Source organism: Theobroma umbraticum, unplaced genomic scaffold (assembly GCF_002168275.2).
Source record: "Theobroma umbraticum cultivar Fairchild unplaced genomic scaffold, ASM216827v3 scaffold_4.1, whole genome shotgun sequence".
NCBI classification, from domain to species: domain Eukaryota; kingdom Viridiplantae; phylum Streptophyta; class Magnoliopsida; order Malvales; family Malvaceae; genus Theobroma; species Theobroma umbraticum.
In genome coordinates, this window is record NW_018397258.1 from 4,013,658 (window position 1) to 4,025,575 (window position 11,918).

General features: G+C 31.1%; 1 protein-coding gene across 6 annotated transcripts; it reads right to left on the reverse strand.

The window, feature by feature from the left end:
• Positions 1 to 1,300: 1,300 nt before the first annotated feature.
• On the reverse strand, positions 1,301 to 7,939 carry LOC110414312 (Polyketide cyclase / dehydrase and lipid transport protein). Of its 6 annotated transcripts, none has more exons than XM_021425430.2 (5): positions 7,699 to 7,939; positions 7,534 to 7,591; positions 3,418 to 3,635; positions 2,655 to 2,822; positions 1,301 to 1,772 (listed from the first exon to the last, which is right to left on the reverse strand). In XM_021425430.2, the coding sequence occupies exons 2-5, from the start codon at positions 7,571 to 7,573 to the stop codon at positions 1,569 to 1,571; spliced, it is 630 nt and encodes a 209-aa protein (XP_021281105.1). In that variant the 5' UTR covers positions 7,574 to 7,591; positions 7,699 to 7,939; the 3' UTR covers positions 1,301 to 1,568. The 6 variants fall into 6 exon arrangements, with proteins under 6 accessions (XP_021281105.1, XP_021281106.1, XP_089639249.1 ...); XM_021425431.2 differs by adding an exon at positions 5,152 to 5,277 and having other exon boundaries at positions 7,534 to 7,918; XM_089783123.1 differs by having other exon boundaries at positions 7,534 to 7,921.
• Positions 7,940 to 11,918: the final 3,979 nt, after the last annotated feature.

Below are 11,918 nucleotides of genomic sequence, written 5' to 3' on the forward strand. Positions count from 1 at the left end.
TTGCTACTTCGATTCATCAACTTTGATTCGTTTGCGAGAGAAAGACTGAAGAATTTAGTTAGATTTACACCAACTTAAATACGATTTTTTCAATTTTTTCAAATTTTTTTTTACTAAATTATGGTATCAAATGGGGAAAAATAAAAAAAAAGAAAAAGAATTCATGTTTAAAAGTAGGTGATAATCGTGTACGACCTGTCTGGCCAATAGCAAACCCTCAAATCAAGCTGATTGAAGTTAGGTCAAGGTTATATCAAACTAGTGAACAAAATGTCGCTTTCAACTCCTTGTCTTTGACAAGCTCGTATACATGGGGCTTTGGAAGGGGGGTAGAACTGAATTTGAGTTTTGTCTTGAGTTGAAAAACGAAAGATATGAGATATGTAAATCACCAAATACTTGCTTCTTATTTTCATCAGGTAAAAAAATCTTAGTAAGAATGATCGGAAATCGAACGACAGGTTGAAAATTTTATAGGCGAAGGAAGCAATTAATTACTCAAGAGGGTGAACTCCACCGCAAAATCTCTTTGATTAGATTCCTGCATCAATGGGCCGAAAAGTGGAAATTCTTCCCATTTTCAACCCGCGTGGAAAAGGATTGATCAATCAATTGCTAATCTCTCTTTTTGTTCCTTATTTGACGGGGCAATCTTAAGATCAACAGATGAACTTGATTGGAAATGCAAAACCAACAATTTTCCCAATAATCCATGCAGGCAAAGTCATCCAGGGATGATTCTAAGGACGTCAATGCGGCTAATAGTACAGTAACAGGATTAGGAAAGGAAACTACAAAATTCTGGTAAACAGCAAAAACAAAGAGCCAGTTTGTACGAATTACCTTACCTGCATGTGAAAATGGGTCAAACATGTTGGACCCACTTGCCAATTTGTTCATGTCCTTTTTGTCCATGTTCAACATTCAGCTTCTTACCCCCTTTGCGACCAATTACTACCGTATTTTACATAACAAATACATTTCTGCAAAAGGTATTTATCCCTTCTTCTTCTTCTTCTTTATTTTTTACTCCCTTCTCTTCTTCCACCCTCTTGGGTTTTTGATAGTTCAATCACCACAGATTGCGGAACCCCACAGTATTGGACTTCGTGTGATCACCTTTTGTAAAGTTTGGCCCTAGAGTCACTTTGATGTTTCCCTAGAATTTGATCATGTTCTTCCCCTTTACTTGGAACATAACCCTTTTGGCCCTTTGAGGGCTGTCACAAAAACTTACCCAACGTGCCTCCTCTGATCAACAACATCATTGTCATCATTTCTCAAATTTTAACCCACGAAAAAGACATGTAACATCATTAGTTCTTTTACTATAAATTAATAGTAAATAATATATTACACTAAAGAAATATTAAATCCTTTCACCAGAGTGTCCATCATACTCAATTCTTTCCCTTTTCCTCAACTCTTTCTTAGACAATGTAAAGCAGGAGGATATCAATAGGTGAAAAAGGGTTGGGGGTGAATCATTCTTCCATTATGAAACTGGATCTTGAATAGATTATGCTTGAGTAGCGTGCTTGGAGACTTATCTGTCCAAGCAAATAATATTAAAGAGAGCTCAAAGCACTTATCACTCTCTTTGCTTCTTCGCGAATACAGGAAAGGTTCGTCTTTATCTCGCTAGAAAGTCTGCCCTCCACAAGGCGAACTGGCAACCACATCTTTGGCTTTACATCAACTAAATAAGAAAGGGTTGTCTGGATTTCTTGACCAAAAAATGCTTCTTCGCCTTTGCATTTTCCTTTATTAAGCTGCACACCCCATCATTAAGAGAGTTCTTAGCTTTTGGATTATGAACCTTATATCCTAATCAAAGACTATAACAAATCTTAAAAAGAATTATTTCCGAGGAAGCTTTTGCTATACCATATAATTTTATAGATGCAACCCTTAAGAGCAACAGGTTCTAAAAACAATCATGCTCAATACCAGTCAGAACTTTGGAATAAACAAGCAGCAATATAAGATTGGATAGAATAACAAATGTTGAAATAAAAAGTTAAAGTGAAATGCACTTGTCATAAGATAACAAGTGCTAAATGCAGCCAAGCCAAAGCAATTTCATTTCGTTTAGCTCAGTCATTTGCATTGCAGCAGACACAATAAACTTATAGCGAGAGCCAACAAAGAAGGCTAGTTTCTTAAAGGCTTAAGCAGAGTATGGATCAAAATACTTTTCTCCATCTAGCAGGAAATGGATCCTTTCACTTGACTCAAGCTTCCAAGAGGGTGTAATACATAACCATTTGGATTAAAAGAGGTTTGTTTTTTTGGTACAATCTGTCACTATCTTTTATAAGCTATCTCAAAGCCAAAATTCGTGATAAACGTTATGATGAGATGTGACTTAGTCCTGCTGTGAAACACAGACCAAAGGACAAGATTTGACTGGATCGAATTCTTCAATCAGCTAGGACTCAAAACTCATGGGTTTTCTGCTACTTCATTCTTATGCCTTAAGTCATAGTTTCCAGCTAACTCATGATCTATTGCAATTCCTCTAGAACCAGCTAAGCAATTTGTCAAAATGATAAGTATGAAAGTTGCAGCCAAAAATCAGACAGAGATAAGCAATGGCCTGAAAAATATAAATTCAAAGGTGCTGAACAACCTAACAACAATTAATTCTTTACCTGTTCAATCAACCATGTCCCTTCAAAACGTGTAAAGTCACCTTCAACCATCTTAAATTGAATTTCACGCTTTTTCCCGGAAGGCAAAATCTCAAGATCTTTCTCATAACAATCTAAAACTCCTTTAGCATTAAATTTCAAACCCAATGGCAAGTTCTGCTGTCCAATCTGTTGAAAGAATGTAACAGAACGATTACATGAATTACATCCATGGCAGAAGGTAAGGACTACACTTTAGAATAAAAAAACCTGCATCCAGACAAAAGTTCTCAATCAAGTGATAGACAAAGAATCAAAGCAATCACTATATACAAAGAACAGTTGGTTAGCGATTGGAGGGTGAGGAACATTTATCAATAGACAACATTTTGGACATATATCAAGAGAATGAATTCAATGCTACCCTACCCTATCAAACATTTAAATCTATCTGGGGAAGAAGAGTTTCAATCCCTACAACATCCTTTCTCCGTTTATCCCTTTGCTTAATTACTCAGTAGGAACTCAAAAATCCCGTTTTTGTTTTCTTGACCCACCCAGCATTTGACACTCAAAATATTCACTAAATTCTTACCCATATTAAAAGACACCCAGAAAAACCTTTCTTTTTATTCTAAAAATTCTGTATTTGCTGCTGTCTTACTTAAAAGCTTAATCGATCGTAAGTACAACATTGTCAAAGTCCACATGCAACTGAATTTAAATCAAACACCAAACGGAGTATGAAACACAAATTCAAAGAAACGGGGTGTAAGTAAATTACCTGATAAAGTCGAGCAAATTTGTCTTTTTTTTCGACAACTTTGCTGACAGCGAGACCCGGAATAATGTCAGCCAACTTCTCATAGTCAGTCAAAATCTTCCAAACAGTATCGAGGCTGGCTTCAATCCCAATTTTGGACCGAATTCTACGAGAGTTCCCTCCAAGCTTTTTAATCTCAATAAAAAAACCATCTTCAGACAACGTCTGTGCCTTCTCATCTGACAAAACAAAACCATCATCATCGTCAAAATAAACATCATCATTGTCATCATCTTCATTCGTGTCTGATGAGGTGGCATCAGAGTTGGAACAAAAAGGGTTGGGTCTAAATTTAGAGAACAGAATCCTGGGACAGGAAGTTGAAAGAAAAAGGGAGGTGGTTTTGTCGGAGATTGGTGGGTTGAGAAGAAATCGGGTGGTGGGGAAAGGCGCGAGCTCGACGGTGGAAACAGCAGTTAGAGAGGGTGGAATTGGATAGGCGCGCATGTTTTGTTTGGCTTAACTGAAAGGCCACACCCCAACATTTTCCACTGCCAGAAATTTTCCTGGGAATTTCGGTAGGTTTCCAAGAAAATACAGATATTGCTCCCAGGCCCAACGATTGTACGCCTATTAGGCTTGCAAGTTCACATCTCAAGCTGCCCTTGGGTCCTGATTCAGACCCATTTTTCCTTTTGGGCTCGGGAACCTGATTCACATGCTTATTATAAGCCTTGAATATTGAAGAATAAAAAACCTCCTGGTAGGGTATTTTTTAAAATTTTTGAAACACAAAAGTTATTCTTAGTAATGAAAGGTAATTTGTTTTGTTTTTAACCCTACGAAGAAATATTTATTACTATATATAAAAGTAGCTCCCTAAGCTACTGTTTCAATTGGTCCTTCTTCTTGCAATTTTTTTTTTTTTTTGAAAATCAAGAGAGAACTTCCATTAATAATGAGGAATTAAAGGGTTCCCCAAGCAAGAACAAAAACAACACCCAGAAGGCTGAAAAAGGACGAGATGACCCTTAAACAAAAACCAGCACATCTTCCAATAACATCATGAAGGCATCAAAAAGAGACCCATCGAAACATCAAAGCAAAAAAGAAGAACTGGGATTGCACCTTTACCATCCACACACAATATGATCCCAGCAAGCAACAACAAAGGACAAATTCATGACTATACAATCAAAAGGGTTCCAAGGAGTTTACCACCGGCCAAAGAGGCACACAGCAAGCACCAAGACACTTCTTGCAAAATGACGATGTTTTAGGGTTTAAGGTTTTTCTTGTATAAAGAAAAAAATTTAGAATAAATGATATTCATTCTTTTAATAAGTAATAAGTGATTAGTGACACAATTTATTAATTGATATTGAAAATGATATCATATTTTGAACTAGAGAAGTTATTAGAGTTTAATTTATATTTTTATGAAAAATAAGATCGAAGTAAAGATTTTGAATAAGGTAAACTTATTAAATTTTATGTGATGTTTTTTAAATTCACACTAATAAGTACAACTCATAACAAAAAAAAAAGAAAGAAATATTGTTCAAAATTTAAAATTGAAAGTAGGGCACGGGTTCAATCCTCTCCCCATCTTTTAGACAACACTCCTTATATAATGAGCAGTCAAGCTATACAATCAAGACCCTGCGTAGATGCACTATTTATCATAGAAACAAAGCACTGAAAGGGGAAAAAAGAAGAAAAAAAGAGTGGAAGAAATATCCAATATAGCAATACCTCGAAAGTTTACATGTTCTTTGCAGCTAAGAGACATTTTGCGAAAGCCCAGAAGAGATCACAAGTCTACGACTACGAGCTTCAGAGCTTACTGCCATTCTTATAGCTGTCAGCCAAGTTTGAAATCTATACAAACAAGTAACCAATTGCCAATGGCGCATTAATGGCATTCAGAAAATAGAGTTGGGGGGCCGAGTTTGGGGCCTTCTACTGTCACATTACAGTAGATTACATTGCAGTGTAAAACTAATGCAGTCATATTACATTACACTATGTAATGTTATTACCCTTCAACTTTATTACTTTGTCAAAAATATTTTGTAACGTTATAATTAAAATAAAAAATATTAAACTAAAATATATAATATAGAAATCAGAAATTAAAACAAAACAAAATATAAGAAATTAAAATTTATATAATATAGGGAAAAGAAATTAAAATAAAATATATAATATAAAAAATTATATTAAATAAATAAAATAAAAAATAAAAATAAAAATAAAAAATAAAATATATGATATTAAAAATATATCTAAGAGATGATATTATATAAAAATTAATAATAAAAAATATAAATATATTAAACTTACATTTTAATAAATAAAGATAATTTTAAAAATTAACATTACATTTCTAACAAAATACTTGTAAACCAAACCCTGTAATGTTATTTTTTCTATATTTTAATCATTATGTTACTTGTATACTAAACACTGTAATATTATTTTCTTTGTAATCACATTACTTACAATCATATTACCTATAATTACATTAAATTGTAAAGTACCAAACATCACCTAAGTTGATTATATCCCTTTTTTTCAGCTTTATAACTCTTTTAAACTTGTCATTTAGACACAACAAGCAGAATGGAGTTAGAGCATTTTTATAAAAGAATTTAAACAGAAAGAGACATTAAATAGATCAGAATTTTATATATAATTCAATTATCATTCATTTAAAAAATTAAATAAAATTTTAAAAATATTAAATATATAAAAATATACACATTAACAATAATGATGGTATCATTTATATATATGACTGAATGAAACTATAAAAGGAGTCTTTCTCGCTCTTTGCAAGCAAGAGTGAAAGAGAAAATAATTTTTCAAATATAAATGAATTACTTATTTACTTTATGTGTTTTAGCTCTCTTCTTATTTTCTATTTACCTCATAAATTATTAATTAGCATATTAGGTTATTAAGTTGAATTATGGAGATATAATATGTTATGATAGGCTAGTAGGTTGGACTGGTAAGATAAAATATGTTATGATAGACTTAGATTTATATTAACCTTAATAAGTTTGGATTAGTAGACTCACTTTTATTTTTTTAGAATTTGATAGGCTTAGCATATTAGTTTAGAATTTATTTACTAGGCTTAATTAACAATATGTTAACCACAATGATTTTAATTTTATCAAACAGATTAAAGAATAAAACTAATTATTAAATAAAAAATTATTTTAAGAACTCTTACAAATATATATAATAAATAAAATTATGTTGAAATAAATATAATTATTTAATTCTATCAACTTGTATGTATATTTTTGTTATTTAAAGTTTGTAACATACATGTTAGAATGCATTGGTTATTTTAAATAAAAAACGATATATTGATGAAAATCTAAATAATATTGTAACTTATATTTGAGAATTATATAATAATTTATTTATTTATAATGATTAAAATCATAAAAAATCAAATCCATATAACAGAAAAAGAAAAATATGATAAGTAGAAGATAGAATTTACATTTAACGTGATAAAAAATATATATAATTGATGATGAGTAAAAATTTGTAAAAGAAAAACTGTAGAGATTTAAAATATATAAATAAATATAATAAAAATATAAAATAAAATAATAATATAAATTAAAAAATATAAAAAAATTAAAATTGAATCAAGCATATAAAATTATTTTATTATTTATTATTTGTATTAATTATTAAATAAAAAATTATTTAAGAGATCATTAAAATTAAGTATAAAAAATTAAAAAAAAATTATGTATCATTTAAAAAAATTTTAAAATTTTGGAGGGCCATGCGCCAACCCCAGCCCTCCGCCCCCCCAGCCCCATATCCCATAAGAGGCTGCGCCATTGACAATAAGAAAGATTCATCATTAATTCCAGCTATATATATTTATATATATATATGTATATATACACATATGCCGAATGGCCTGTCGGTATCTAATTCAAGCTTCCCCAGCCCTCGGGTTTTCACTTAAAACTAGTCTCAGGATCATTTTATTTCGCTGGTGCGCATGAGATCACCTTGAACACAAATAAAAGCATTGAGAGAGAGAGAGAGAGAAGGGTTATCGGGAAAGGAAAATATGTAGAAAAAGCATGTATGCACCTTGACTGATGGTACCTCGTCCGTCGTAAGCGAGAGACATTCTTGGCCAACCGGATTGCTGGATATGTATCCTCAACCGTCAATCTCAATCATGTGCCCAAACAACAAAATCACTCTTTATTATGCAACCAAAAATGAACTGTAAAATTTATGCCAAACTCCAACCTGACTTATGGGCGTCGCTTTTACTCGTAAGTTCAAGCTCCCTTGATGAAGTATCTGATCTTTGGAGTAACTCAAAAGGATGGTTTCTCTGCTGACTATAGGCGGCAGCTTCCTTTTAATATTATTAGAATAGGAATCGTGGTTAAACACAAGACACTTACGTATATAAATACATACAACTCATGTAGAGTTTACATTTTTACAATTTACATAAATAATTTCATATTTCTTTCGAAAATAAACTCTTCAATTTTTTTAAACAGTTTCTATAACGGATACGTGATCAAGTGAGGAAGCCCGGTTGCTCCATTGCTGCACATGGCGGGATCAAGTACATCTATACATAGGAAAGTTACATGGGATCATCATCCTCCGAGCGATGGATGTCCTTGTAATCAGGCTTATAAATCAAATAAATCCTCAAAGTTTTTAAATCAGCCGAGGGTGGGACTATCGCAGTTAAGTGTCCTCAGGCTTTTAAATCAAATAAATCCTCAAAGTTTGTGCTCGCTGACTCGTCTCATGTGATGCCCATCTCCACGGCCTGCCACTTCGTCCTTGTGGGTTGCATATGGCTAAAAAATCGCAAACCATTCCAGTTTCCATTCTCATTCCACGTGGTTCACCCCTTCTGACTGCATCCTCTACCCACATCTCTAAATGCGACCGACCTCATAAAAATAATTTTAAAATCTCTTAAAAATAGTCATATGTCAATAAAAGAAGGCAGAAACCTGACTACAGCTGGGAGGCCACGCTTGAGTGTTTTTTTTTATATATAATATAGATATTTTTTTAAAATTATATTTGACTTGAAAGATATGAATCTTGTATTGATTTTAAAAAATAAAAAATAATATTTTGAGATCAATTATGCAATAATTTTTTATCGTTGTTAGATCTGTATCTGCGTCTGATTTTGTACATTAAATTAGGATGATTGTGTAGAGATGGGGTTTTAGTTTACAGATGGGCTTCATTAATCATCATCATTATATAATTATTTTTTTTTCTTTTTTCATTGTTATATTTTATTGGGTTAGAAGAACAGTGAACTCAACATTCTTACCGTGCAATGGTACTTTATTTAGAAGACAACTTCTATTAATTCTAGGATAAGAGAACGATCGACACAAGTTATTGATTCCCATCACTTGATGATGGAAATATCATCGCTAGTATATAATTTTTTTTTCCAAAGGTTAGTGTTGGTATTCACGTAATTTGCTTGATCGAGCATCTGAACTTGGCTCTTCATGCAAGTCCCCGTATATATTTATATAAGAAAAAAAAAAGTCTATCGAGAAATCAATGCAGTTTTCTTTTTTTTTACCAAAAGAAAGGCAATGAGGCGGCTTTCTTTCTTCGAGCAAATAGGAGTACAATTAAGTTAGTCAAACCAATTAAAGAGTCGTACCTTACCGAGGTGGGTTGGAAGCTAATATACTAAATTAATTAAATTTCTTTAAAAAATACCAAATTAATTGGTTTTGTCAAATCCAACGGAAAATTCGTGAAATTCTTTTGAAATTATAATTAAAGGGGAAGTTCCAAAATTTTGAAACCTTATCTTCAATTTTCAAATATGAGTTGGATTCTTGTTTTATGCGGAAGTTAATATTCTTTTAAATTCTTGAAATGTATAAGACATTGAGATTCAAATTTAGCTAAAATAGTTATAATAAATGAAGCTTGTTAATTGTTTTTTGGCTTAATGAATCAATATTTGTAGAATTTTTGAATAAATAGTGATTCTCTCAATACTGTAAGCTGGGTCAATAATCCAAAGCATGCTTCGTAGAGGTTCAACTAGGTTTTACTGCAAATTGAGAATCTTCATAATAAAATTCATGGTTGGAAAGCGACACATATAAAGAAAGAAGGGAACAGTATTGCAGATGGATTAACTAAAGGAGTCTTGGATTTTATCGGGGTGTTGGGGTGGTTGGGAATTATTATGAGAGAAGGAGTCTGATTGTTGATAACGAGCTAGCAGATTTCTAGTCCTAGCAGTATTCATTTGAATTTTGAATACTGATAAATGCCGTCCCTGAAAGATCCTCTGATGTCTGGATAATATCTAATATATTCACGCTGCTGTCAGTATGTGGTCTGAACTTGGACATTTCTTTCCAGTTTGGACGCGGCTTCTTTCCAGTTTGGACGCTACGATGTGCCTGATGTATTGGGTGAGGTTACCGGGCCTTTTGTTTGGATCCCGGATATTCCAGACAACCTCACATCTGGTATTTTTATTTTCAGGGGTTATAAAATGTTAATGATTAAATTATGAATGAAATATTTAAAAAATAAAATAAAAATATATAATTTTATAATATAATAAAAGATATTTTTATCTTTTTATTATCTATTTTTATATTCTTTTAAAATTATTTTTACCAACTAAATATTACAATAAATTATACTAGAAAGTTCTACCTTATTACATCCTATCAACCAAACTATATAATAATATTTTTATTATATTTTCACAAAATAATTATTTTATTTCATGTCATTCTACTTTATGAGTCAAACAAACGTATCCTAAAATTAATTGATTTTGTCAAATTCATTGAATAATTCATCATCGTGATAAGCATGTTATAGAATTCAGTCATCATAATTTATGTATGTGCAATAGGTCTTTTTGATAAGAAGCACTGAAGATGATATAGAAGAAGATTGGAGTGATCCTTAAAGTAAATATTAGGTATTTTGTAACAGGAGATAAATGATACAAATTAATGAAAAGGTAAAGAAAGTGTACTAGAGGAGGAACATAGGATGAAAAGAGTTGTGTACAGGAGAGAGAGTATTTAGAAAGTGCTTTTAAGACGGAATTTGTTGAATTTTTAATCTCTCCTCAATGAATTGCCAAACTTCTATACATACACACACCAAAGTAAAAGCGATTTCTATGCAACAGTTGGTTAGAAAATGCTTATTAGACATCATGGAAATAGCATGTTTAGAGAAAACATATTCATCATGGGAAGAATCAATTCATTATGTTAGAACATATTCATCATGGGGATTACACGTTAACCCACTATGTATAGTGGGTAATGGGTGAATTTTTGGGTTTAATGATATAATAGAGTTCAATGATAGTTAACAATGTCTCATGTGCTTTTTGAGAATGAGGAAAATGTAAAATACTTGAATGAAAGTTTAAGAGAAAGATTTATTAATTATTTTTAAATTTCAACCATCAAATCTGTTTTTTTAAAATATTTTAGTGATAAAATTAACTTGTGAACCTTATCATTTGTTTCAGGTTATTTTTATTGTCATCCACACGACATAGTTGTTCTATACTTGTTTCTATTCTACAAAACAACTCTTAAAGAAATAATAATTTAGTCAAAACCAAATATCTATGGTGTGTAAATGCTAATAATCATAGGTAAAAAAAATTCTACTTTAGGAGTTGGTCAAGATACACACATATATGATCAATGTAAAACTAAAAATAGCTTACGACAATATTAATAAATTGAATACAGTGATAATGTAATTATATTATAATGTATTTTAATGAATAATTTTTTTAAAAATTTCAATATTTATATTACATATATATAAAGAATTAAATCAAAATTAAAATCTCAACATCAAAAGAAAAAAAAAAACAGAAAAAAGAAAGTCTAACTACTAATTAAAAAAAGCACAAGACTGCACACATTTAAAAGATATTTAAAGGGTTATCGAAAAATAAAACAAGAAAAACGTAAAGAAAAGGTTAAATGTGAAATTAATTTTGCATAATTTTATAATATTTTAAGTTTCATTAATTGGTTTTTTTTATTAGCATAAAAAAAAATACTTGACACACCATAATTGATTTCAAAATATCTATTTAATTGATTGAGAAGAAAATTTCTTAATGTAAGAAAGACAAAATCTATGGATAATAATACTTAATTAGATAAATGAATTCAAGAAAATAAAAAGTTAATAATGAGGTTTTGTTTTTTTGAAACAAGAAATTTCATTCCATATCAGAAAGGTTTAACAGGAACAGTATCAAGTTTAATAGTTAAGCATAGAACATATCCTATTGCATGGAATAGAGCCTCATTAAAAAAACTTGCTCGTGGAAAAATGCTTTAGGATAAATTCAAGAGAAGGAAAAAAAGTACCCTTGTACCATGCTTTAAACAATTTTTCTTTAATTTAATCTTTCCCTATGCAGCACTTGTTAAGCTGCTACAAGT

Coding starts and splice junctions, on each gene's coding strand:
- LOC110414312 (XM_021425429.2), bottom strand. CDS start 3,903: ATGCGCGCCTATCCAATTCCACCCTCTCTAACTGCTGTTTCCACCGTC. Junction 2,823..3,417: donor AATTTGCTCGACTTTATCAG/GTAATTTACTTA, acceptor TTCTTTCAACAG/ATTGGACAGCAGAACTTGCC. Junction 1,773..2,654: donor GGACATGGTTGATTGAACAG/GTAAAGAATTAA, acceptor TGGGGTGTGCAG/CTTAATAAAGGAAAATGCAA.